The sequence below is a fragment of the Oncorhynchus masou genome, chromosome 28, assembly GCF_036934945.1.
Source record: "Oncorhynchus masou masou isolate Uvic2021 chromosome 28, UVic_Omas_1.1, whole genome shotgun sequence".
NCBI classification, from domain to species: Eukaryota; Metazoa; Chordata; class Actinopteri; order Salmoniformes; family Salmonidae; genus Oncorhynchus; species Oncorhynchus masou.
Window position 1 is genome coordinate 33,799,900 of NC_088239.1, and position 27,287 is coordinate 33,827,186.

Here is a 27,287-nt window from a genome sequence, read left to right on the forward strand (position 1 = left end):
CAGTGCTTTGCAAAAGTATTCATCCCCCTTGGTGTTTTTTCCTATTTTTTTGCATTACAACCTGTAATTTAAATATATTTTTATTTGCATTTCATGTAATGGACATACACAAAATAAAAAAATAAAAATGCCATGTAAATACAAAATAAAAACCGGGAAAGTGGTGTGTGCATATGTATTCACCACCTTTGCCCATAAATAAGATCTGGTGCAACCAATTACCTTCAGAATTCACATAATGTGATAAATAAAGTCCAACTGTGTGCAATCTATGTATCACATGATCTGTGACATGATCTGAATATGTATACACTTGTTCTGAAATGCCCCAGAGTCTGCAACACAACTAAGCAAGGGGCACCACCAAGCAAGCGGCCCCATGAAGACCAAGGGGCTCTCTAAACAGGTCAGGGACAAAGTTGTGGAGAAGTACATATCAGGATTTGGTCATAAAAAAATATCAGAAACTTTAAATCCATTATAAAAAAATGGAATAAATATGGCACCAACCCAGACCAGGCAAGGAGGGCATTAATCAGAGAGGCAACAAAGAGACCAAAGATAATCCCGAAGGAACTTCAAAGCTCCACAGTGGAGATTGGAATATCTGTCCATAGGACCACTTTAAGAAGTAAACTCCACAGAGCTGGGCTTTACGGAAGAGTGGCCAGAAAATAGCTTAAAGAAAAATAAGCAAACACATTTGGTGTTCGCAAAAAGGTATGCGGGAGACTCCGAAACATACGGAAGTAGATACTCTGGTCAGATGAGACTAAAATTGACCTTTTTGGCCATCAAGGAAAACACATTTCATCACCCCGAGAACCCCATCCTCACAGTGAAGCATGGTGGTGGCAGCATCATGTGGGGATGTTTTTCATAGGCCCTGGGACTGGGAAACTGGTCAAAATTGAAGGAATGATGGTTGATGCTAAATATAATATAAATAAATAATACATTCTTGAGGAAAACCTGTTTCAGTCTTCCAGAGATTTGAGACTGGGATGGAGATTCACCTTCCAGCAGGACAATGGCCCTAAGCATACTGCTAAAGCAACACTCGAGTGGTTTAAGGGGAAACATTTAAATGTCTTAGAATGGCCTAGTCAAAGCCCAGACCTCATTCCAATTGAGAATCTGTGGTATGACTTAAAGATTGCTGTACACCAGCGGAACCCATCCAACTTGAAGGAGCTGGAGGAGTTTTGCCTTGAAGAATGGGCAAAAATCCCAGTGGCTAGATGTGCCAAGCTTATAGAGACATACCCCAAGAGACTTGCAGTTGTAATTGCTGCAAAAGTTGGCTCTACAAAGTAATGACTTTGGCGGGGTGAATAGTTATGCAGGCTCAAGTTCAGTTTTCTGTCTTATTTCTTGTTTGTTTCACAAGAAAAAATACTTTGCATCTTCAAAATGGTAGGCATGTGGTGTAAGTCAAATTATACAAACACCCCCCAAATGTTTTTTTTTTAATTCCAGGTTGTAAAGCAACAAAACAGGAAAAATGTCAAGGGGTTGAATGCTTTTGCAAGCCATTATATCTTAGCAAATCAGTAACATTTTAAGACTAGTTATGTTGTGATCTGTTTCCTATGCACATTAAAATGCTCAGACACAACTAACACATGTCAGTTCAGTTGGTACAGCATTCTTACTAACGGGTGAATATAGCCACTTACAAGGCACGCCTCAAAATATGTTTATAAGCCAGCGATTATTTCAGCTCCCACACATTTCTTTCCACAATGCACCATCATTTACACCATGTTTCTGTAAATATAGAGCAAACAGCAATACAGTACTTTATTGTTAAATTGTATTGTAATACAATCACAATTGCTAACATTGAATATGTAATTACAGTATATATTACAGCACACCAATTCATATTTGGTGTTTTGTGACCACAGGGAAAAACATATCGAGAGGACATAGTTAAACACGCAACCATTACAGGTTTGAGATTTACTGCCTCACAGATCCGTCCCCTACACATATCAGGGGTGACATCGGGGGCTTTGAGGTACCAGAATGCATGAAACCATAAATCACCTTTGTAATAGCATTATTATAGATTTTGCGTACTGGCATAGAGCAGTAGGGTCGAGGTGCTTGCATTAGTTGCACACATTGGGGGAAAAGTTTGTAGCCTAGGAACCTGATTTTTTTTGGCCTTTTATGACTGGATTTCATGCAATTTTACATCATTTTATATAATTGAAGATTTTAGCAGAATTGTTTTTATTACCTCACAACTGAAATTATAGCCTACTTAGACACTGACGAACTGAGAATCTGAGATCAATAAAAACTACCTTGTCTTGAATCCATCAATAGCCTAGGCCTAGGTGTGTGGAGACACATACAGTGTATTGTACAATATGAGAAGGACATTTAAGTCCTAAAAAAGCTTTCCAGTTTCACTGACTCACCCAATGATGCGCAGCTAACTCACCGGCGATGGCTGATGCCCTTTTGTCAAAAGCCTCTCTCTTGTTTTACTTTCTGAGACAATACTGTTCACTCAATAGTCATATGTAAAAGTTCACAACATAAACTCAGCAAAAAAAGAAATGTCCTCTCGCTGTCAATTTATTTTTTTAGCAAACTTAACGTGTAAAAACTTGTATGAACATAATAAGATTCAACAACTGAGACATAAACTGAACAAGTTCCACAGACATGTGACTAACATAAATGGAATAATGTGTCCATGAACAAAGGGGGATCAAAATCAAAAGTAGCAGTCAGTATCTGGTGTGGCCAACAGCTGCATTAAGTACTGCAGTGTATCTCCTCCTCGTGGACTGCACCAGATTTGCCGGCTCTTGCTGTGAGATGTTACCCCACTCTTCCACCACAGCAACTGCAAGTTCCCAGATATTTCTGGGGAGATTGGCCCTAAAAGTCACCCTCCGATCCAACAGGTCCCAGATGTACTCAATGGGATTGGGATCCGGGCTCTTTGCTGGCCGTGGCAGAGGACTGACATACCTGTCTTGCAGGAAATCACGCACAAAACGAGCAGCACGGCTGGTGGCATTGTCATGCTGGAGGGTCATAGCAGGATGAGCCTGCAGGAAGAGTACCACATGAGGGAGGAGGATGTCTTCCCAGTAATGTACAGCGTTGAGTTTGCCTGCAATGGCAACAAGCTCAGTCCGATGATGCTGTGACACACCGGCCAAGACCATGACGGACCCTCCACCTCCAAATTGTATTTTATTTTTTATTTTACCTTTATTTAACTAGGCAAGTCAGTTAAAAACAAATTCTTATTTTCAATGACGGCCTAGGAACAGTGGGCTAACTGCCTGTTCAGGGGCAGAACGACAGATTCGTACCTTGTCAGCTCGGGAACTTGAACTTGCAACCTTCCGGTTACTAGTCCAACGCTCTAACCACTAGGCTATCCTGCCGCCCGAAATTGATCCCACTCCAGAGTACAGGCCTCGGTGTAACGCTCATTCCTTCGACTATAACCGCGAATCCGACCATCACCCCTGGTGAGACAAAACCGCGACTCGTTAGTGAAGAGCACTTTTTGCCAGTCCTTTCTGGTTCAGTGATGGTGGGTTTGTGCCTATACGTTGGTGATATCTGGTGAGGACATGCCTTACAACAAGCCTAAAAGCCCTCGCCTCTTTCAGCCTACTGCAGACAGTCTGAGCATTGATGGAGGGATTGTGCGTTCCTGGTGTAACTCAGGCAGTTGTTGCCATCCTGTACCTGTCCCGCAGGTGTGATGATCGAATGTACCAATCCTGTGCAGGTGTTTTTACACGTGGTTGCCATTGCGAGAACGATCAGCTGTCCGTCCTGTCTCCCTGTAGCGCTGTCTTAGGCATCTCACAGTACAGACATTGCAATTTATTTCCCTGGGCATATTTGCATTACTCATGCCTCCTTGCAGCATGCCTAAGGCACATTCACACAGATGAGCAGGGACCCTGGGCATCTTTCCTTTGGTGTTTTTCAGTAGAAAGGCCTCTTTAGTGTCCTAAGTTTTCACAACTGTGACCTTAACTGCCTACCAGCTGTAGTTAAAAGTGTCCTAACAACCGTTCCACAGGTGCATGTTCATTCTTTGTTTGTGGTTCATTGAACAAGCATAGGAAACAGTGTTTAAACCCTTTACAATGAAGGTCTGTGAAGTTATTTGGATTTTTACAAATGATTTTTGAAAGACAGGGTCCTGAAAAAGGGACATTTCTTTTTTTGCTAAGTTTATTTGGTGAGCCTACAGGCTGATTAGTCTTCTCTTTTCCGCAGGAACCATTTGCTTTCCAATCAGTCTTTTCCCACACTTGTATTTGTATTTGAAATATCCCAAAAGGCCTGTTTTGGCTGCATGTCATTTTACAGCAGTGTAGCAGAATGCCATTGAGCCCCCAACATGCATTGCTCTTTACAGTACTGTATTGTCATATATAATTACAGTAGCTAACTGTACATTTGATGCTGTAAATTTACAGCAATTTGTTACAGTGATGGTGTGAGATGTATTATGTACTTTTGTGTAACCTATGGAGCTGCAACGATACAAGCTTTAGGGGGACCATTTGTTCAAAACATTACAAACTACATTTAATTTCTCGAATCCTCTATTTCTTTCCTCTGCAATCCACCCCTTAGATAACACAGCCAGGATCCTGACTCGGAGGGCAGGATTCAGCCGGCGTGAGATGAATACCTACCTACTGCCCGTGGTGATCTCAGACAATGACTACCCTATCCAGAGCAGCACCAGCACTTTGACTGTGAATGTGTGTGCCTGCGACAGCCGGGGGAACATGCAGTCCTGCAACACTGAGGCTCTGCTGTCTGCCGGGCTGAGCACTGGAGCCCTGGTGGCTATCCTGCTCTGTGTCATTATCCTCTTGAGTAAGTATTACTATCAATTACACTGGTACAGACAGTCAACGGCTTTGTGTAGAGCCCATAAGGCTCTGTTCAAACGTATAGGGAATATGGTGCCATTTGGGAGACACCCAAATCAGAGTCAGAGCACTCAAGTAATATTCTTAAGTCTAAACACACGGAATCCAATTCACGTATTACAAAGTGGAGGTAATTATTATGGGCTGTGTTGGACTCTACCACAAATAAATATACTGCACTGTGCTGAACAGGTCTGTAGCCACAAAGTCCTTCGACAGCACTTAAATCCACTGTGCTACTTCTGTGACTCCTTCTTCTTTGTGTGTATTCCTTTCATCATCATTCTTCAACTAAAGATAGTTGAATGTAGTACCACTCGCCGAGGCATACTTTGCTGGTTGCTTGTGTAAATACAGTGTGTTTCCTCATGAAAATGGCGTAGCGGGATGAAAGCTTTCATTAGTGGATATATACACTTGACAAAAAGGTTTGTGTTTTTCCGTGCTAAAGTAGGTCACATGCTATTTCCTGACTTCCTAAAGCACCACTTCAGCCCCCTTTGTGAGCTAATGCAGTATTGTAAAAGCACACAGTGCAAAACTGCAAGTATGCATGTCATTTTCCACGGCAAAAAGCTAAAATATGTAGTGCTTATGTTCAAGGGTATATAAATAAGTAATGGCCAAAAACTGACTTTGAACCTGGTACTGCACTTGGCCAAGCATAACCCCAGTGCCACCAAAGCAGCATCATATAAGAGGAGCCTATTTAAGATGTGGATGAATTCAATTATCCCATTAAAAGTCATGACAGTGACCTAACGGCAACATACATATCCACTGAGTTTTCTTTGTGTACTTCACTTCACATCGTGCCTAAGAACAGCCCTTAGCCCAGTGTTATACACAATATTACACAGGTTCTAATGTGCCTGAGTGTGTATGCTAATCTTCCTCCTCACGCGATACTGCAGAGACCCAGCTCATCTATTGATGTGTTCACCTCTTCATGTGTATGCTATCTTTCTTTCACAAACACCTGTTTTATGATCTCCACTTAACTAGAATCATGTTTGCATCTTCACCTAGCAACTGATTCATCGCTAGCAAATTAAGTATTGACATTTCTTCCACTGCATGCCTGTTCCTCCTCACTGTCTCCCTTCACTTGTCTGTCTCACACTGAAGAAGGCTCAACTGTAGCTCTGGCTTCTGGCTCACTCAGATTGGAAGTGCTGAAGGTTGAACCCCATGCTTGCCTTTTGAGCGAAATATCATGACATCTGCTCATTATCCAATGGTTCTCGCTTGAACCCCTATGACAGGCTGTCTAATTCACCTCTACTGTGCCTCCGACAGACAGGCAGGCAGGCAGTAGGCACTGAGCTGGAACGGTTTGCCCTCCTGCTTCTCCTCCTCTTCGCCACCCCAAACCGCCCAAAACCACAGCATGGGTCAGTCAGAAAGTTCTGGTCACAGGGCCTCTAAAGAGCCCCTCCTGCAGAGAGAGCTTTATAATTAACACCTAGGTGGGAGGCAGGTAGAGCGCTACAGCACGTGCTGAGAGGTGGAAAGAGGAGGAGGAGGGAGTAACACTGGCAGGAATTATTTTTGCTATTTTTGCTCCTTTTTCATGAAAATAATGAGCTGGACCCCATAAAAATCCCACACTCTCATAGCGCCTCTCTCTGGATGCAAATTTCTGCTCATGTTGGCAAGTTTTGATTAAAAGTCCTGCTCAGAAATGAAAATATGGTAAGATGCATTTAATCATGTGTGTAAGTGTAGTCTGACTTGAGAGAGAGAAAAAAGGAGGCACTCTTTCAAGTGCTACAGCTTTTCTACAGTGAATGTGAAGTTAAGCGGAAAAGAGAAAGAAAATCTTTTCTGCTGAATCTTTAATAAAAGGAGGTGAGTGCCCGCGGCAGTGCAGCGGATTTATCACTGATAGCAAATGCGTCTTACTCTCTTCTTTGCATTTCTGAATCTCCTTAATGCATGACACATGTATCGAAGCCCACTCCTCTCCCATCTCATACTCAAGTTATTCTCTCTCTTTGTTGTCTATAGTGATCGTGGTGCTGTTCGCTGCCCTGAGGAGGCAGCAGAGGAAGAAGGAGCCTCTGATCATCTCCAAAGAGGATGTGAGAGACAACGTCGTCAGCTACAACGATGAAGGGGGCGGAGAGGAGGACACCCAGGCCTTTGATATTGGCACGCTGCGCAACCCAGAGGTGATGGACGCTAACAAGCTGCGCAGGGATATCATCCCAGAGATGCTATTTCCCTTCCAGAGGACATCTCCTATAAAGGATAACGCCGACGTCAGAGAATTCATTCATGGGAGGCTTCATGAGAACGACTCGGACCCCACCGCGCCGCCCTACGACTCCCTGGCCACCTACGCCTATGAGGGGAGCGGCTCGCTAGCCGAGTCCCTCAGCTCCCTGGAGTCAGGATGTGTGGAGGGGGACCAGGAGTACGATTACCTCAGCAACTGGGGACCCCCGTTCAAAAAACTAGCAGATATGTATATAGGGAAGGACACGGCGAGAGAAACCTAGATCATAATTAGGCCTATAAGTAAACAGCTCATCATCAACGTCATGTCTCAATAATCTCTCTCACACACTTTCCTGCCACCCATCCATTGATTCATATGAATGGTCAAGTAGATTTCAAGACTTGAACATTACACTCAACACTGGTGGTGACATTTCTCACAGTTTTACTGTTTTTGGTATAATCAGTAAAGATGCCTTTGAATTTTAGGAAATTTTGTGAACAATGGTGTGGACAATGTGTTTTGTAACTGAGGAACGAGATAGTAGTCTTGTATACTATCAATGTTTAATGGGAAAACATATCCATGAAAAAAAGTTTTAAAAAAATAAAAAAAGCTTTTCCTGCAAATTACATTTGAAATAGATACATGTATGAACTGTTTTTCCATGATGGACATACTATATCCTATTCACTATCTTTGTTTGACAAACAATGTTCATGTGAACGGTTGGTAAGGTTTATTCGTCAAACTGTGGATACATTTCATCATAGGTGTACAATGTAATAAGGACGTGTACGTTGTAGGGTAACTGTTACACACTGAATTCATGTTGTTTGATTGCCAAGTCATATTGTTTTATATTTATATTTTTATACTTATTTTATTAATAAAAATTCCCAAAAAACACTTCACTTTTTCCCTATTTTTCCATAGATAAGGGCATAGTCCATGCCTTGGCCTCTATAAAATATACAATGATACATCATATCAGTGGAATTTGGTAGCATTGCTGTTCAGCAGATGATGCATATTGTAAATCTTACATGGCCCCATCTGAACTACAGGAAACTGTACGTGAGCTACAACCAGTGGTGATTTTAGCATGTACATCTTGGTGTGGCAAAAAAATAAAAAAAATGTAGGATGCATGCCAGCAAAGCGACTACACAACACAGCACTAAACAATACATGAGTTGCACTATAACAGTGACAAATGTGCCCACAAACTGTTAGGGCCTACATAAAGCTGTTCCAACAGCAGAGCCTCAACAGCAGAGTCCCAACACCTTACAACTGCTACACCTGGCTGTCAGCAGAGACTTGTCTGGCAGCGAAACAGTTCATTCATAGTTCATTCAAATAGCTGTTCATTCAAATAGCTGATATGGCTTTAAACAAATGTGGTTTCTACTGACAATTAAGATGTACAAACTATGGCATAATGGGACGACAAGCGGATAAGAGGCAATCCGTAATTTTGATTAAGACATTAATAATCGTGCGACGAAGGACATAGTCAATATAACTATTTGTTCAGCACTTTTGAAATGTACAGCGACAGCATTCAGAACTTGGGCCGTTCTTACAGTGTACTCCCTGCAGTCATAACCATAGGATAAATAAAGGAGGCATAATAGCAGACAATGAAAGCTCTTACAATATTCAATGTTTACATTTCTCTAAACCAGGTTACAGGCTACATGTGCACCACCAAGTTAGAACAGTAGGCAAAATTAAGGGGTGAAAATAGACCAAATTATTATCCACTGAATAGCAGGCCAACGTTAGTGGTTGCTTTGCAATGCTTGCAGTTAGCCACTGATGTCACGCTGGTATAAAGGATTTGGAGACAGGTGCAGGAATACATCATCTGGGTTTTTAATACAACCAAAACAAACATGTATACAAAACACTGGAATGTACCTAAACAAAAGAGTGAGGGTAAACCTCGTAGAACGACACGGGGCAAGACCCGTAATACACAATGCACAAAACACGCAGCACAGGCTGAGACATTGCCTAGGCACTCACACAACCAACGGACATGGGAACAATAATCGACAACCCAATTGGGGAAACAAAGGGCATATTTATACAAACACAACCAGTGAGGAATTGGAACCAGGTGTGCGTAATGACAGTTCAGTGCAGCCTAGAAGGCCGGTGGCGTCGACCTCTGGAAATGGTGAACAGAATGAGCAGCAGTACGGGGGGGATCCGTGACAAATGATTCCTTCCAATCCACTGATTGTTGAATTTGCAATTTGCAACTTGTTGTGTAATGTTTATGTTCAATAACCGATGAGCACTGATACGTTTTATGTATAATTTCTCTTCATTATTTCTCCTATGACAAGGATTAAAAAAGATTTGCCATGATGTTGCCCTCTTTGGGTGTGGCATGCCCCATCCCCATCCCCCTCTCCCTGCCTCCCCCTTTCCTCCTTCAACTAGGCTGCTGTGGTCAGAGAGACGTCGTAAATTCCTGAGGATCTCCTCATGGACACGCAGTATAGAGAGAGTACATTTTCATAGAGAACAGGGGAACTTCTTCCACCTCACATAACTCGAGGTCCGAACAAATTTCATGTTACGGAGAAAGTATAGAAGATCGGTGAAGAATCCAGCTACGAACTGGTCCATTTGTTACAACTTGGGGAAGCTCATGGGAGACGGCGTGGCCACATTACCATAACGCTGTTTATATAATAGCCTCAGATATGAGGTTTACATCTAATTGTTGTATAAGATGAATGAGTGAGTATGATACTGTTTACACAATTTTACAATGTGATTTTGGACTGTTTAATGAAGGAAAATTCAAAAAGGGAATTGGAGTTAACTAAATCAGAGGACCGCCCCTGAGCCCAGTTAGGGTCAGGCGTCCTGGGACAGCCCTTTTCTGCAATTCCGAATAAAGAGAGAGAGAGAGAGAGAGAGACGGACAATTCTACAAAAGAAACAAACTTTTCACCAGCGATCAAGACGACACACTGAGCGTAAATATATATATTGATTGCAATTGTTCCCGAATGAGTGAGCGTTCATGTGTAAAAGATTAGCATTTCAGTTGTTATAATTATTAAATCTGTAGTGACTTCTTAGTCGAACCCCACTTCCCCTTTTGTCTAGCCCACTAGGGCACATTCTCCTATCATTTCTTGTAACCACATTTACCTTGTTTGTTTGTACATTTCTGTGAATTACTTAGTTAGTAATAAATAAATTATTTAAGACAATTGATGTATGGATGACTCATAGTGAAGACTGGGTACGTGCAGATAACCAACAATTTACGACGTTTGAAATGAGACTAACGTGAGGTAAAGTAAATAATTCATTAATTCGAAGACAAATTGATCAGATAAAATATCTGAAAAGTTATTTTAGGAAATGATAACTTTGTAATCTGAATATTTTTCCGACTTCCTAGTTAATTACAGTGACGTGATTAATCAGTTGGTCGCGTAATAATAATTACAGAGAGTCTTCAATTTAATGATAGTAAAGACACGACAGATTTATGATGATGACTATTCGCTAAGATTTCAAATCAAAGCTACTGTACATACAACGGATTTGATGCCATTTTATCTGTGGCCAATGATCTTGAGCCTTCTTGGAAGGGCTCTTCTAATGTAACTCTATGGCAGGACCCAAAGGGCTTAAATGTTCGATGTCTACATTTACTAAGGACTTTCACTTGTGACGTAGTGTCCCCATGAGTGACAGAACACTGAGCCAATCACGGCACAATGCTCCTATTTTCTGCTGGCCTGCCCCACCACCACAGAAAGCACTGAGCTCGGCTGAAACACCTGCATTTTGGAGCTGCCTTACTCAAGAAAAGAACAGAGACCATGTTTGTATGCTGCTTTATTAACTCAATTATATATATTTTTTTGTATATTGTGACACGCATTAATGACAAAATAACATGCAAAATAGGCAAGCACCCCCAATTGTTTTTAAAATATATAATTTATCAGAGCTATTTTTTTTTTTTGCTAAAAATGTGGGGCTTAAAACAGGTGGGGCTCTGCTAGGGAGGTATTTTATAAGATAATCAACAGCTCTCCCTTTGTGGACATATTTTCTCTTGATGAATTAGTTCTCTATTTTCCCCCCATCCAATTTATTACATTCCAGTTATCTTTCTCTCTCTTCCATCTGAGGTTACACACAACATTAACTTCCTACTTGTTTAGTCCAAGCACAAATATGGATAATGTTGCTCTATGCATATTTTGAAACGAGTGGAATCATATCCAATATAACAAATGGATGTGTCCTAAAATGGCACCCTAGTCCCTCATGGTGGGTAAAATCTTTGAAAAAAGGGTTCCAAAAGGGTTATTTGGCTGTCCCCATAGGAGAACCCTTTTTGGTTCATGGTAGAACCCTTTTCGATTCCAGGTAGAACCCTTTTGGGTACCATGTAGAACCCTCTGTGGAAAGGGTTTTACATGGAACCAAAAAGGTTTCTTCAAACTGTTTTCCTATGGGGACAGCCAAATAACCCTTTTAGGTTCTAGAAAGCAAATTTTTTCAAAGAGGACACAGACAATGCAGAGTACTCAGATTTACAAACATATTTAATCTACTTACCGCACAAGCCACAGTCCAAGCCGCAGTCCAAGCAGCAGTCCAAGCCGCAGTCCAAGCCACACTAGTCCAAGCCACAGTCCAAACTTTGAAGTATACATGTGGGGTTGGTCATGATTAGCTTTACAATATAATAATGCTTTATCTCTTTGAAGTGCCATTACTTATGGCGACACAACATGGTTACTCATGAAGTCTCCATGGTTAGCTAACATTCTCATCTCATGCTAAAACTAATAGTATTAGCAGTAATAGTATTACTATTCCTCCAGCAAGATGGTGTCTTGATTTATGATAGACACACTGACTGCTATTGACAATGTGGGAGTCTATGGCAGTAATAGTACACAGTCATTTACCAGATGATTTTCTCCAAACTGACTGACTGTAAATATCACACCCCTTTCGACAGTGAGTAAAAATCAAGTGACATTCTACCTTTCCTTTTTAATTGAATTGATGCCTTATCCAGGAATACACTACATCTGTAGAACAACATCATGTCATTATTGGAGCCACCCAAGACATTTGATTACAAGCACAATTGGAGCTGTAGTTTCAGAACAAAGAGGGGGACTTCCAGACTCTACTGAGAGACCCGACCAATACTACAGTATGCCTTTCTGAATAATGCATTCGGGCAGAGAGACACGCCAAGGTGACTGCAAAGACGTGCCACTGTCACTGGCCATTACCTTTAGACTTGGGCTTCATCCCAAATGGCACCCTATTCCCTATGTAATGTATTATATCTGGTCAAAAGTAGTGTACTATAAAAGGAATAAGTTGCCATTTTGGACACAAAGGCGGTAATATGGCGCACTATGAATCGTCCATGTCGTTTGTGGCCAAAAATTCTGCATTAATATTCCAAGCACCACATCAGTACTATGCAGCATTAGTTATGGTGTGATATCAGTGCTGTGAAGTGGGAGAGACCTATATCTAAGGTCATTGTATTTTCCATTATATTTAGTGAGGTAGTCTGATTATAAGTTTTATGTGTAGCAGCTAGCCTAGTCAGCACAGTGAAGTCACACTTTACCAGTCTATGACGTTTGGATGCTGATGTAATAGAGGCCTATGGGGTGTTTCTTGCATTGCGGATGCATTTTCAGTCCTTCACCTTTGGAACCTTGAAAGACACTTTAAAATGAAAAATAGTTACACATCATACATGTTTTTTGCTTATATTCAACTGTTTATCATTGATACAACATAATCCAGTAATTTATAGTGCAAAACGTTATGCATTGTTTAAAATGGGCTTGTCCCAGTCGTGACCAAGTAGAGTTGCAGTGACACGTTTTGGGGATTTGGAGATATCTATTATTTTGAACACTAGAAAGTAAACAAGAGTATTTCATATAGAGTATAGATCACTAAAAAACAAAAGGCGGCTTTTAAAATACCTACTTTTTCTTTACAAATATAAAATGTGTCTCTCAGTTTTATGCATTGGTGTTACCACCTTGAAAATCATTACAAAGATACACAAGGACCTTGAACATTCCCTCCGGTGGCAAACTGTTAACGGGGGAGGGGTCTATATTAAATACAATTTCTTGCCTAATTGCACCCTTTTAGTTTGTCATACATTTTAGGATTCCATTTATCATTTGGGGTTTCTGAATCCAAGTGTCACTTGGTATTGCTCAATGTTAATAAAGGGAAATTACATTGTGAGAAAAATGATTAATCATATATGTTCAATGGGTTAATGACCTTAGCTGTGAGAATATGTGGCCTCTATTTCCAAAAATCTAAATTTACCTCAAATGTATCATTGCCCATCATTGGTGTTACTGCTCCTACTGGTGACACAATGTTATCACAATGGTAAAAAGGTCATTAAGCTACCATATTAGTTCAGTTAGATTGGGAAGATGCCTTTAAATTTGACAAAATCTAGGAAAAATGTGCTAAAAACTAATTTTTTCTTTAGTTTTTGCCATACATAAATGCCACCAGAATTCAATAACTTTCTAAAGGTACTGTATGTACTGTAATAAGCCATAAGGTTTCATAAATATGTTTCCTAAACAGCGTGAACATACATTTTCTTTTTAAATAATAGGGATTCAATCAAATACACGTCAATTAGGGTACCTTCAAGTAACGTGCAATGTCCTTGTCTATAATGTGACTTTGATTGATTTCCAGCCTTAGACTAGGTAATGCTTGCATTTGTCCATGTTCATTTTTACTATTGTGGTACACCGAAGGACACAACACTATTTGATGACATGTCTATGCTAGATAATAGGGATGATAAGTGACTAAAGACACAACAGGCTGTCACACTGAATTACCATAGCTTATTATTAAAATGTACCTTTCACAGTAAAAAAGAGAAGCATGTCCTCAAGGAGAGGTGGTGATAATTGAATCTGCCTCCCAAATGGGTGCTGGTCAAAACAGTAGTCTTAATCTTGATGCAGTCTTAATCAGAGTATAAATGGTGCATCAGTCATCCGAGAGCAATAACCCATGTGGTGCACTGAACTGAGTCTGTGTCCCAAACAGATCCCTATTCCCTATATGAAGAGTTTAATTCCAAAACGCTATATATCCATTTTCAGAATGATTGGTAAATTAGCCTTAATTGTTTAAATAAGTTATTAATGACATTGGTGTATTTTTCAGTATCAAATGTTTTAAAATGTAACCTTTATTTTACTAGTTAATAACAAATTCTTATTTACAATGAAGTTCTACTGTGGAACAGTGGGTTAACTGACTCATTCATGGGCAGTATGACAGATTTTTACCTTGTCAGCTCGGGGATTTGATCTAGCAACCTTTAGGCTATCTGCCGCCCCCCAATCATGGCATGGGGTTGTTCAATGACTGTCACGACTTCTGCCGAAGTCGTTGCCTCTCCTTGTTCGGGCAGTGCTCGGCGTTCGACGTCACCGGTCTTCTAGCCATCATTGATCCATTTTTCATTTACCATTGGTTTTGTCTCGTCTTCCCACACACCTGTTTTCAATCCCATTCATTACCTGTTGTGTATTTAACCCTCTGTTTCCCCTCATGTCTTTGTCAGAGATTGTTTATTGTCAGTGTAGTGTTTTTGTTGTATGGGTGCGCGACGGGTCTTCGTACCCATATTTATTTATTGTTCATTTGGCTATTTAGTGTTATGGAGCATGTTACTTGGACTTTATTATTAAAAGACTCCATTTTACACTCCGTTTGACTCTCCTGCGCCTGACTTCCCTGCCAACTATACACATATGCCTGACAATGACAGACATGTATTAGGTTAAAATGTACAACTTGATGGTTTCATTTCAGAGAGACAAATAATCATGTTTTTGTCTAAATGTGATATCTGCCACACTTTTAGAAAAATAAGTAGTACTGCTAGGTTATACAACTTCAAATGTAAAAAACAACTACATGTTTCATAAAGATCTGTACAAATGATACATTTGTGACATCAATATTATTCAATACAGTAGTATGAGATCTGCATGTAAAACATTTACGTTTGACATTTTAGTCATTTAGCAGATGCTCTTGTCAAGAGCGACTCATACATTCATTATATACAGTAGTTAAGTGAAAGAACCACATATCAGTCAGATATACAGGATACAAACAATGGATATAATAGCGTTTTGCTAAAAGAAAATCATACAGCTAAAACGTATGAAATAAAAATCTGAGAACAGTAATATTTTACACACACATGAAGGTACTCATTAAGCAATCATATCTGATGAAAAACACAAATGTGAAAAAACTGTGGATATAGCGTATTGGATATAAACTCTTCATATAATGCACTACTTTTTAACAGGGCCCATAGGGGATTTAACCACTGCATAGGGGATAGGGTGCTGTTTCAGACGCAAATTAAAACACCACAGAGGGGAAGAACTCACACCTAGAACTCACATGTTCCACCTGTCTCCCTCACATGTGGCAGCTTGTGAGTACTTATGTTATGCATATCCTGTTTGCATGTCATATGGAATAATACATGGCAGATACCTTATCATGGTGAGGATTCCCAGGGTAAGCAAATGCTCTAGTGCTCACAGTGCACTTTAAGTGCAAAGCGGCAGATGACAATCGCTGATCTTTTTTTTCCCACACTTTAACTTCCTCAGATGTGACAAGCATTTGGATGTAACAAATTGCTTTCTAGCCCGAGGCCATTGTGGCTTCTGATGTCTTGTCAAGTCACCATCTTCAGAATGGTTCAGAATTGTGTCTCTAATGTTAGCATTATTTTGTGCCACTAGTGTGTGTGTGTGTGTGTGTGTTAGGAGTATAGTTTCACAACATCGGTTTTGTACCACCCCATCGATTGACTCTCTATGACTTTGATATCTCTCATGTCTTGAAATAGTCACATCAGCAACTCTGAGAAAAGGTCTCTCAGATATGATAGAAGATAACTTAGTACTGTCTTCCTCACATGGGGTCCTCCCCTGTGTTATTCTCATAGTTTGAACATACACTGCTCTATGCAGCGTAAATAATTGCCTGCAAGCACGTTGAAGCAACTACAACCAAAACTTTCTTTATTTGGGATGTTATTGTACCCCCTGTGAAGCAGACGAGAAGAAGCGAGAAATGGGTTGCATGTCAAGTTGTATAATACATTATATTTTTTATGATGGATCAGGTTTGAAAATCGCAGAAGGGAATCATTTTTCTGAGTCAGGCATGGACCGCTAGGCCATAGTGATCAATAATTCAGGTGAAGTATTGGCATGTGGATGGGATGTGACAGGCTGGGGCAGGGAATCCAGACCACCTGAGACATGGTGGGGTTCTGGAGGAGTGGGAATGGCTCTCCCTGTCACAGTGTATTCGTCCCAAATGACACCCTATTCCTTATTTAGTGCACTACATTTGACCAGGGCCCTGGTAGAAAGTAGTGCACTATATAGGGAATATGGTGTCATTTGGGGAGGCAGTTCTGTGTCCCCTGTTTAGAGGTTGAACTCACACTTGAGTGGAGCTAAGCGGTGCGTCCGGCGATGCGTCTGGGCGGAGGACGGTAACGATTAATCAAGTGAGTCATCATGGAAGCCGGTGGCCCCAGAAGACACAATACTCATCTTTTAATAAAGAAAATACATTTCCTAAAGGGGCTGGGAGTCTAGTCATTATAAATGTTAAGTTATGGATGTTTCTGACTATGGTTGATTTTTAGAAGAACCCATCACTGCAAGAGTTAATGTTTGGTTTACAAGGAAGGGGACATGCAAACATGGGGCACAGGCATCAGCTATCAGATTGGTGCATAGTCCATTCTCTCCACATAGCATTTTACATTGCCTATGGTTTTCAATTTTCTGTGTATAGACAACTTGACCTGTCTATTTGCAGCTCGGATGTTGGTCCTCAATTCTTTCCATTTGTAAACTGTCACATTTTAGGGATATGGCTAACCTAACATAGCAGGAGTAAAAGAAAACATCTGAGTTTTTTAGAGGAAAAGGAATCTACTGTAGGTTGAATTAGCTAAATCCCTGAAAACCATATACATTCGGTTGTTGGCAACTCTGCTAAGACTAGGATATAGCAGACTACTAAAGCACATATATATTGGCTAGGCCTACAGCTCCCCCTCTATACTTGACAGTGCCTTCAGTCTTTTTCACTTCATAAAAGCAAGCCCATGACACAGCTAAGCCAATTTTCTAAGACCCAGGCTTGCACAGTCAGGATGAAGATACTCAAAGTGTCTTGATGAAAAACAGCCCCGGCAATCCATCTATCACCTTCTGGATTTTATGGTGTGAAAAAGCTGAAGACTGTGCCAGGATACATCATGGAGAACATAATGAGCATCATCAACTTGAACTCTAATCTGTCTCTCTATGGAGGACCATAGGCCTAGTTATAACTGCAAGAAGGTTCTTGCAAATGTAAGTAGGTTAAACTCTAATATCGCTTTGTTTCCTTAACCCCCCCCCCAAAGAAAAACCCCACAGAGATAGGATTACAACCATATACTGCACAGCTGGATTAAGAATACATACATTATTTTAGGATTTGAAGCACTTTGTTTACTGAAAAGTACTATACAAATACAGTTATTATTATTATTAATAGTAATATTATTATCGAGACTGAAGACCTAGCTCTCAAGGGTAAATAATTGCATGCATTTACAGTATGTTCAGCTGTATGGTGCTTTGTAACAGGTAAAATAAAAATGTCTAAATCAGAAACAGCATACATACAGGGGAGAGGTTATCACGCATCAAACACTACTGTACCCAGGGATAGGCAAAAATGTGCAAAATACAATTTCAAAATGCCATGAAGACCAATGTATCAAAATAAAGTACAGAATCATGTATTAAAATACATGTGTTTTACAATATAGAAATACATTTGCAAGTAGCAGGCATAAACAACAACACTCTCAATAAAGGTTTCAGAAATGTTTCACTTGCTATGACTGTGATATGTTGTTGTTTATCTACCTCAGTTGAATGCACCAGTTGTACGTCACTCTGGATAAAAGTGTCTGCTAAATTACCAAAATGTAAATGTGCAGTGCATTCTGAAAGTATTCAGACCCCTCCACATTTGTGACCCGATTCAGGAAACCAGGCGTATGTTGCAAATCATGACTTCACAGGAGAGTCGTTTGAACGGAATTAAACATTTTTATCAAAATCCGTTTTTTTTGTCAGAACAGCCTTCTCATACATGCTATCTTTCATGTGCCTTAGTAACAAACTTGTATGCCATCTGTAAATACGAATAAAATGGTTAAATTACGAGCCTTGTTGGTTAACCTGTTGATGCTCTGGGGGCGCTATTTCATTTTTGGTTGAAAAACGTTCCCGTTTTAAACAAGATATTTTGTCACAAAAAGATGCTCGACTATGCATATAATTGATAGCTTTCGAAAGAAAACACTCTGACGTGTCCAGAACTACCAAGATATTTTCTGTGCGTGCCCTAGAACGTGAGCTTCAGGCAAAATCAAGATGAGACGGCATCCAGGAAATGAGCAGGACTTTTGAGGCTCTGTTTTCCATTGTCTCCTTATATGGCTGTGAATGCGAGAGGAATGAGCCTGCCCTTTCTGTCGTTTCCCCAACGTGTCTGCAGCATTGTGACGTATTTGTAGGAAGATCATTGGAAGATTGACCATAAGAGACCACATTTACCAGGTGTCCGCCCGGTATCCTGCGCCGAAATTGGTGCGCAAAAGTCAGCTGCCAGTATTTTTCCATGCGATACAGAGAGGAAAGCAAGCTTCCACAAACTGCATATCAATGAAGAGATATGTGAAAAAGGATTGATTCCAAACAACGTTTGCCATGTTTCGGTAGTTAATCCGGAAAAAGTTTTACGTTGTAGGTGACTGAATTTTCGGTTCGTTTCGGTAGCCAGACGCAATGTAGAAAACGGAACGATTTCTCCTACACACAGACGCTTTCAGGAAAAACTGCGCATTTGGTATGTAACTGAGAGTCTCCTCATTGAAAACATCAGAAGCTCTTCAAAGGTAAATGATTTATTTATTTGGTTATCTGGTTTTTGTGAAAATGTTGCGTGCTAAATGCTACTCAAAATGCTATGCTAGCTTTGCATACTCTTACACAAATTAGTCAATTTCTATGGTTCAAAAGCATATTTTGAAAATCTGAGATGACAGTGTTGTTAAGAAAAGGCTAAGCTTGAGAGCAGACGCGTTATTTTCATTTTATTTGCGATTTTCAGAAATCGTTAACGTTGCGTTATGCTAATGAGCCTGAGGCTTTAGTCACGATCCCGGATCCGGGATGGGGAGTTCCAAGAGGTTTTAAGCCACAGAAAAAATTGGCAACCTTCTCACTAGCCATGATTGGATGAGATAATGAGTGGGCTGGACATGCAGAGAGTGGAGTTTGGATTGGTCTGCCATATTCAAGGCTTCTGTCTATTTGAGCTCGTCAGTCTGTGTTGGTAATCCTGTAAAACACTGCTTTTTGAAGTATTGTGTAGTGGAGCTGTGTAATTGTTGCTCTCCACTTTCTGGAGGATCAAGTTTTGATATCAGTGGAATTCAAGTATGATAGCTAAAGAGATGGAGACGCGTCCATCATGCATAAGATGTACACAGGTAAGATAGCGAGCTACATTTTCAGATATTACACGTTATTAATTTTGAAAGAAAGCTAGCTATTTAATGTTAGCTGGCTGGCTCCCTAGATGACATTATTAGTTGTTTCCCTGAGCCATTAGATTTTCTAGTTTGAGCTAAATGTTAGCTAGCTAACATTGGACCTGATTGGTTAGCTCAAAGCACTGTGGCGTTGTTGGAACGTTGTTCATTGTTGTTCAACTAACTAATGTTAGCTGGCTGGCTCGTTAGCTAACTTTACGTGACATGTGTGATTTCAAACATTGTTTACCTAGCTAGGATCAATGTTTATCTAGCTAGCTACACAACTGGTCAAAAGTTTTAGAACACCTACTCATTCCAGGGTTTTTCTTTGTTTTTACTATTTTCTACATTGTAGAATAATAGTGAAGACATCAAAACTATGAAATAACACGTATGGAATCATATAGTAACTTAAAAAGTTGTTTTTTTAATTCAATGAACACTCTTTGCCCTGATGACAGCTTTGCACACTTTTGGCATTCTCTCAACCAGCTTGACCTGGAATGCTTTTCCAAAAGTCTTGAAGGAGTTCCCACATATGCTAAGCACTTGTTGGCTGCTTTCCCTTCACTTTGCAGTCTAAATCATCCCAAAACATCTCAATTTGGTTGAGGTCGGGGGATTGTAGAGGCCAGATCACTCTCCTTCTTGGTAAAATAGCCCTTACACAGCCTGGAGGTGTGTTGGGTCATTGTCCTGTTGAAAAACAAATTATAGTCCCACTCAGCCCATACCAGATGGGATGGTGTAACGCTGCAGAATGCTGTGGTAGCCTTGCTGGTTAAGTTTGCCTTGAATACTAAATAAATCCCAAACGGTAGCACTAGCAACTGCACTTGAAGAAACGTTCAAAGTTCTTGAAATGGTCCATATTGGCTGACCTTCATGTTTTAAATAATGATGGACTGTTGTTTTTCTTTGCTTATTTGAGCTGTTCTTGCCATAATATGGACTAGGTATTTTACCCCCCACCTTGTCACACCGCAACTGATTGGCTCAAATGCATAAGAAGGAAATACATTCAAGAAATTCACGTTTAACAAGGCACACCTGTTAATTTAAATGCATTCCATGGTGACTACCCCATGAAGCTGGTTGAGAGAATGCCAAGAGTGTGCAAAGCTGTCATCAAGGCAAAGGGAGTTTTTTGGAAGAATCTCAAATATAAAAACATTGACACTTTTTTGTTTACAACATGATTCCATACGTGTTATTTCATATTTTTATTTTTGATGTCTTCAATATTATTTTGCAATGTAGAAAATAGTAAAAATCAAGAGTAGGTGTTCTAAAACTTTTGACCGGTAGTGTATATGTCTTAAACTAAAGTTTAATTTTAGCTAACTAACCTTAGCTGGCTGGCTCCCTAGCAGACCTTATTATTTGTTTCCCAGAGCTGTTTGCTCTTCTAGTTAGCTCCTAATGTTGGACATTATTGTCACTTTGTTCATTGTTGTTTAACTAGCTAACGTTAGCTGGCTGGCTTGTTAGCTAACGTTACGTGACTTGTGTACAACACCCGATGAATATGGCCGGTGTCAGTAAACGTCTGCAAAAAAAGGCATAATGAAGTTGTTGCCAGCAGAGCTGGTGAGGTTGTTTTCATTTTATACAGAGGTAAACAAATCATTGCCCAGAGCATCAAGTGTGCGCTCTGAGAGCAAAACGAGATGGGTGGGGCTAAAGCTTAAGAGGGTGTGAACGATGGTGAATGGGTGTAGACACTACTTTTATCCAATGTAAAAAACACAATTTCACATTTTGCTACATAAGACCGAATCCAGTTGGTGAGTGACATTTTGTTAAGTTACAGCCTTGTTCTAAAATGGATTAAATTATTTTCTTTCCTTATCAATTTTCACACAATACGCCATAATGATTTTTCGATTTGTTTTGTGTGCAAATGTATTAAAAATAAAAACAGAAATACCTTATTTACTTAAGTATTCAGACCCCTTGCTATGAGAATCGAAATTGAGCTCAGATGCATCCTGTTTCAATTGATCATCCCTGAGATGTTTCTATAACTTGATTGGAGTTCACCTGTGGTAAATACAATTGATTAGACATGATTTGGAAAGGCACACACGTCTATATAATGTCCCACGTTTAATAGTGCATGTCAGAGCAACAACCAAGCAATGAGGTGGAAGGAATTGTCTGTCGAGCTCCAAGACAAGATTGTGTTGAGGCACAGATCTGGGGACCAAATGTCTGCAGCACTGAAGGTCCCCAAGAACACAGCGGCCTCCATCTTTCTTAAATGGAAGAAGTTTGGAACCATCAAGACTCTTCATAGAGCTGGCCGTCTGGCCAAACTAAGCAATCGGGAGAAAAGGACCTTGGAGTGAGAAAACCTTCCAGAAGGACAACCATCTCTGCAGCACTCCACCAATCAGGCCTTTATGTTAGACTGGCCAGACGGAAGCCACTCCTCAGTAAAAAGGCACATGACAACCCCCTTGGAGTTTGCCAAAAGGCACCTAAAGGACAGAAACAAGAAACAAGACTCTCTGGTCTGATGAAAACAAGATTGGACTCTTTGGCCAGAATGCCAAGCGTCACGTCTGGAGGAAACCTGGCTCCATCTCTACTGTGAAGCATGGTGGTGGGAGCATCATGCAGTGGGGATGTTTTTCAGAGGCAGGGACTGGGAGACTAGTCAGGGTCAAGTGAAAGATGAATGGAGCAAAGTACACAGAGATCCTTGATGAAAACCTGCTCCAGGGGGCTGGGGTGAAGGCTGGGGTGAAGGTTAACCTTATAACAGGCAACAATCCTAAGCACACAGTCAAGACAAAGCAGGAGTGGCTTCGGAACAAGTCTCTGAATGTTCTTGAGTGACCCAGCCAGAGCCCAGATTTGAACATCTCAGGAGAGACCTGAAAATAGCTTTGGAGCAGCGCTCCCCATCCAACCTGACAAAGCTTGTGACGATCTGCAGAGAAGAAACTCCCCAAATACTGGTGTGCCAAGATTGTACCGTCATACCCAAGAAGACTCGAGGCTGTATTCATTGCCAAAGGTACTTCATCAAAGTACTGAGTAAAGGGTCTGAATAATTATGTAAATAAAGTTTGTTTTTTACTCATGACGTTTTTTTTTATTATAAAAAACTATTTTTGCTTTGTCATTATGAGGTATTGTACGTAGATTGATGAGGAAACATAACATGTGGGAAAGGTCAAAGGGTCTGAATACTTTCCAAATGCACTATAGTTATAGGCCTTGTTATCAAAATGGTACATTCTTGCACATAAGTATGTTTAACTGTAGTAGTACTTTGTTGCCTACTGTAAATAACAAACTGTAGGCCCATAAACTGGCATATGCTGGCATCAATGAACTCATCATATCCATCTCAACATCCCATTGATGTCTGGAGCCAAACATTTGCTCAAACTGAGAACTAGTCATACCTCATTATAATTCTTGCATGTTAAATTAAAACAATTACCAAGCAATTTAACAGATTCTGCTAACATTGTGATAACCCTCCAAATTTCGAGTCCTCATTCAGAGTCTAATTGAAAGCGGTAATTTCCCACACATTAACCCAATTATGAACATGGATGTATTATATTATAAATCCCCTGCATTTGGCACTGAGATAAATCCATCTGAAGTAACTGTAAGAATCATATAGCCAATAGTGTACACTATTGTATTTGTCCCAAATGACACCATTTTTCATATATAGTGGACTACTTTTGACTAGTGCCCATATAGGGAATAGGGTGCCATTTGGGATGCACATATGTTATGTCATCCGCAAACATCGCTAACAGTGAAATAACCTGATCCTTTCATGTAAACAAGTAAAGCTCTGTTCTGGGATGTGCGAGTGGAAAGAGGGACGTGACGAGAATGTTAAAATAGAAGACATAGGTTTCCCTCAGGAACTGGAAATTACTCCCAAATCCAGAGGGAGTGCATCAATGGTGAGGCACACTGCCTGGTTTGTTATAATTACAGACAGGGGAAACTTCTGAATAGGCATCTTAATGACCAAACAAATTGTTGCATATTTCAAATCCATCCGGGCTATTTTCTTAGGGGGAAGATTGTAATTGCTGTTTTGAATGGTTTCAATGCTGTCTTTGTAGTGTGTGCTGCTCTCCATGGTGGAGTAATATGTATTCATCACATTTCAGATGATTATGGAGGCAGTTACATGCCAATCATGCCATTCCCAACAAATACTGGTAGCACATTATTTTGACAGGGAGGATGCCATGCTGACGGTATAGTTAAATAAGGAGAGGGAACAAGGAAAGGAAGGGAAGAGAAGATGACTGAGAAGGGAGACATTAAGGGATGATTTATGTAATTGCTGTTTAAATAGCCAAAACCTTGCTGTGTTGAAATTACCATGCAGCCACCATATCCAGTCCCACAGCTGCAGATATCACTAGCTGGTCCAATAACCAATGTTGATAATTGGCATTTTGTTGCAGATAAATCAACATCCTACATTTTATGTTACTTTAGGTTTTTAAGTGAGAAGATAGGCCTTACAACACACTGACAGCCTACACCTTAGACTATTTTTTCCTTATGACCAGGTAAGACAGTTATACTGTACTAATCTCAGTAATGTATTTATAGTAATATTAGGTAGTTATTATAGTACATATACAACGTTTACAGTGTGGCTATAAGAATGGACCTATAAGGAAGCATTACCTAGTATGTGTCACCATCTTCTGGAAAGGACATGCTATTGCTTTTAAAATGCTGGTAAACCATATAAAGTAATATAATCTATGAGCATTTCTAATAACTGCTAACAATTTTAAATTCCAAACATGCTGATATGGAACCATTAACCTGGGTACCTGACCCATGGAAACAAATAAAGATATCTAAGACCTGACCAATAATGTCATATCCTTATTATTTAATGTGGAATTAGATTCAGGGAAATATTGAAATAAAACGTGTGGTGAGGCTGTTCAATATTTACCCAAGCAAATTCATTGGCTGTTTTTCATTTTGTAAAAGGGTCCTGGAGAAGAATGGGAAATCACGATTGGGACAGTAAGCAAGTAAGGTCATCCAATCAGCATAAATCCTGCAGAGCGGACCTTACTGTGCTCAATAGGCATAGGCTTTGAATGACTGCATTTACAGATGTTTAAAGTCAGCAAAGATTTCTAGGAACACACATTCAAAGATAAAGACACTATGGCGGAAAGTAGAAGCATAGTACTGTATCCCCTTTAGAGGGCAGCAAAGAAATGGCAAAATAATTGCACTTTTCAAGCAGGTTTGTCATCAGATTAGGACTACCATATCCACACAACCAAAGTCTTTAGGTTTGACTCTGTAGGAGAAAATGACAATGGATGTAACTTGTACCATTGATCCAATTTGAATGAATGCTTTCGTAAGTATTATGAATAAATTCATGAATTTGATTCCATTAATCCAGTTTAGTTTATTAGGAGAGGCGCTGTGATACAATATCTTATTTTTTAATCTAAAGGCTAAACTTGCTTTTGGCCTGAGTAACCTCTGGTGGCAGAGCATTTCACTATGACATGACTCTAGGGTAGCCTAGTGGTTAGAGCATTGGACTAGTAACCGGAAGGTTGCAATTTCAAACCCCCGAGCTGACAAGGTACAAATATGTTCTGCCCCTGAACAGGCACTGTTAAGAATTTGTTCTTAACTGACTTGCCTCGTTAAATAAATAGACACAACTGAGCAACGCATTAAATATGTGCTTTTAGTTTGGCTACTGTGAAGGAACCCATACAGTAGCAGCTTGTCTGGTGGGGTATGTATGTCCGTTTCAAGTGTATGCAAATAGATTATGCACGTGGTTAGGACATTTTCAACACACACATTTTTCTTGAAAAGATATCAACCATGAAAGACTATCATGCATGTTATTGATGCTAGTTCTGTTTGTGCAGATAAATGCAAGGCGTGCTGCTTTGTTTGAGCCAGATACAGCTTTGCTAAGTCTTTCTTTGCTGCAGTTGACCATACAGCAATCAAGATGGGACAAAATCAGAGCCTGAACAACTAGTACAGTTAATCTTTGTGTCAAAACAGACAACAGACATATGTCGTAGAATTACAGCACTATGTTAATCACATTACTTTCATGTTAAACTGTATTCCTATATTAGTCCATTCACACTGTCTGTTTTTCTTAGAGGCTACAGAATAGGGTTCTTAGAACTCTCATCTGTCTTTGTTAACGCTGACAGCAGATTTACGATGCCTTAGGTGATAAACCTAACAAGCCACATTCCATTCATGTGAGGGAGATGGCTCTGGTCTGACTGAGCTTGCAGTTCATAGACTGAATTGGTGTTTGTGTAATGGAAGGTACCAAGGAGAGATAGCTCGGGTTGAGAGGAACCTCGTTTTGGGGGCCAAACCCTGGTTTCCTTACAATGAGAACAGTCTTCACAGCAGATAGTATCTGCTGTGAATTATTCATTTCTTTCATACAAATTCTAACCTTTTGACCCATTCCACACATCTGCTGTTGGTCATGTATTCAGAAGGATGTCTTTGCTATAAGGAGCTGTAACTTAGTTATGCTCTTCTGAGTTCTCAGTGATCACCTCCAGGGTGGTTACCGACCAACTCCATTACTGCAGTAATTAATTAAGTTAAATTATTTAGAAGAAATCTAAAAAAGTATCTCCTTTGATTAGAATAATTCCACAACACATACCTTTCCCCATGTTCACAACAACTTTATTACTCCTAGGTTTTCAGTGTCAATAGTTCACCTGTCCAAAAGCTAACCGTAGCATAACTACTTACTTGGACACAGTTCCTACTACTGTAAACTGGAATTATAGTTCCTGTTTCAGACATGGGCTTGCCATCACCCCATTCACTGGGCACATAAAAGAGAGCCCTTTCCAAACAAAAGACCTGAGAGAATACTTATGTCAGAGTACGAGTGCTCACAGCCTTAGGAAAAATGTCAACATCTATCCTGCGACATGAAAACAAATTGCCAGTGGTCCACAAATTACTGACTGTAGAGTAGTGTGAGTGAGTGAGTTTTTTTTATTTATTTTACCAGGCAAGTCAGTTAAGAACAAATTCTTATTTTCAATGATGGCCTAGGAACAGCAGGTTAACTGCCTGTTCAGGGGCAGAACGACAGATTTGTACCTTGTCAGCTCGGGGGTTTGAACTTGCAGCCTTCTGGTTACAAGTCCAACGCTCTAACCACTAGGCTACCCTGCCGCCCCAGTGAGTGAGATCATGCATGCATAGGTGGAAACAAGGTGGTTGAATCTTAACTTCACACAGGGATGAAAAACCTATTTCTGACTCTCACCTTACTCAATCAAAACAATTCATCTTCACGTATTCAATTTTGAGGTTCTTTTTCAAAACA

The 27,287-nt window shown here is 40.2% G+C and overlaps 1 protein-coding gene across 1 annotated transcript in view; it reads left to right on the forward strand.

The window, feature by feature from the left end:
- Positions 1–8,073, forward strand: part of LOC135517529 (cadherin-10-like) — a 52,395-nt gene extending 44,322 nt beyond the window's left edge. Inside the window, exons 11-12 of the mRNA XM_064941919.1 lie at positions 4,636–4,884; positions 6,951–8,073. Of these exons, the coding sequence (XP_064797991.1) occupies positions 4,636–4,884; positions 6,951–7,444 (743 nt within the window). The 3' untranslated portion in view covers positions 7,445–8,073. The remainder of the gene's footprint in view (positions 1–4,635; positions 4,885–6,950) is intronic.
- Positions 8,074–27,287: the final 19,214 nt, after the last annotated feature.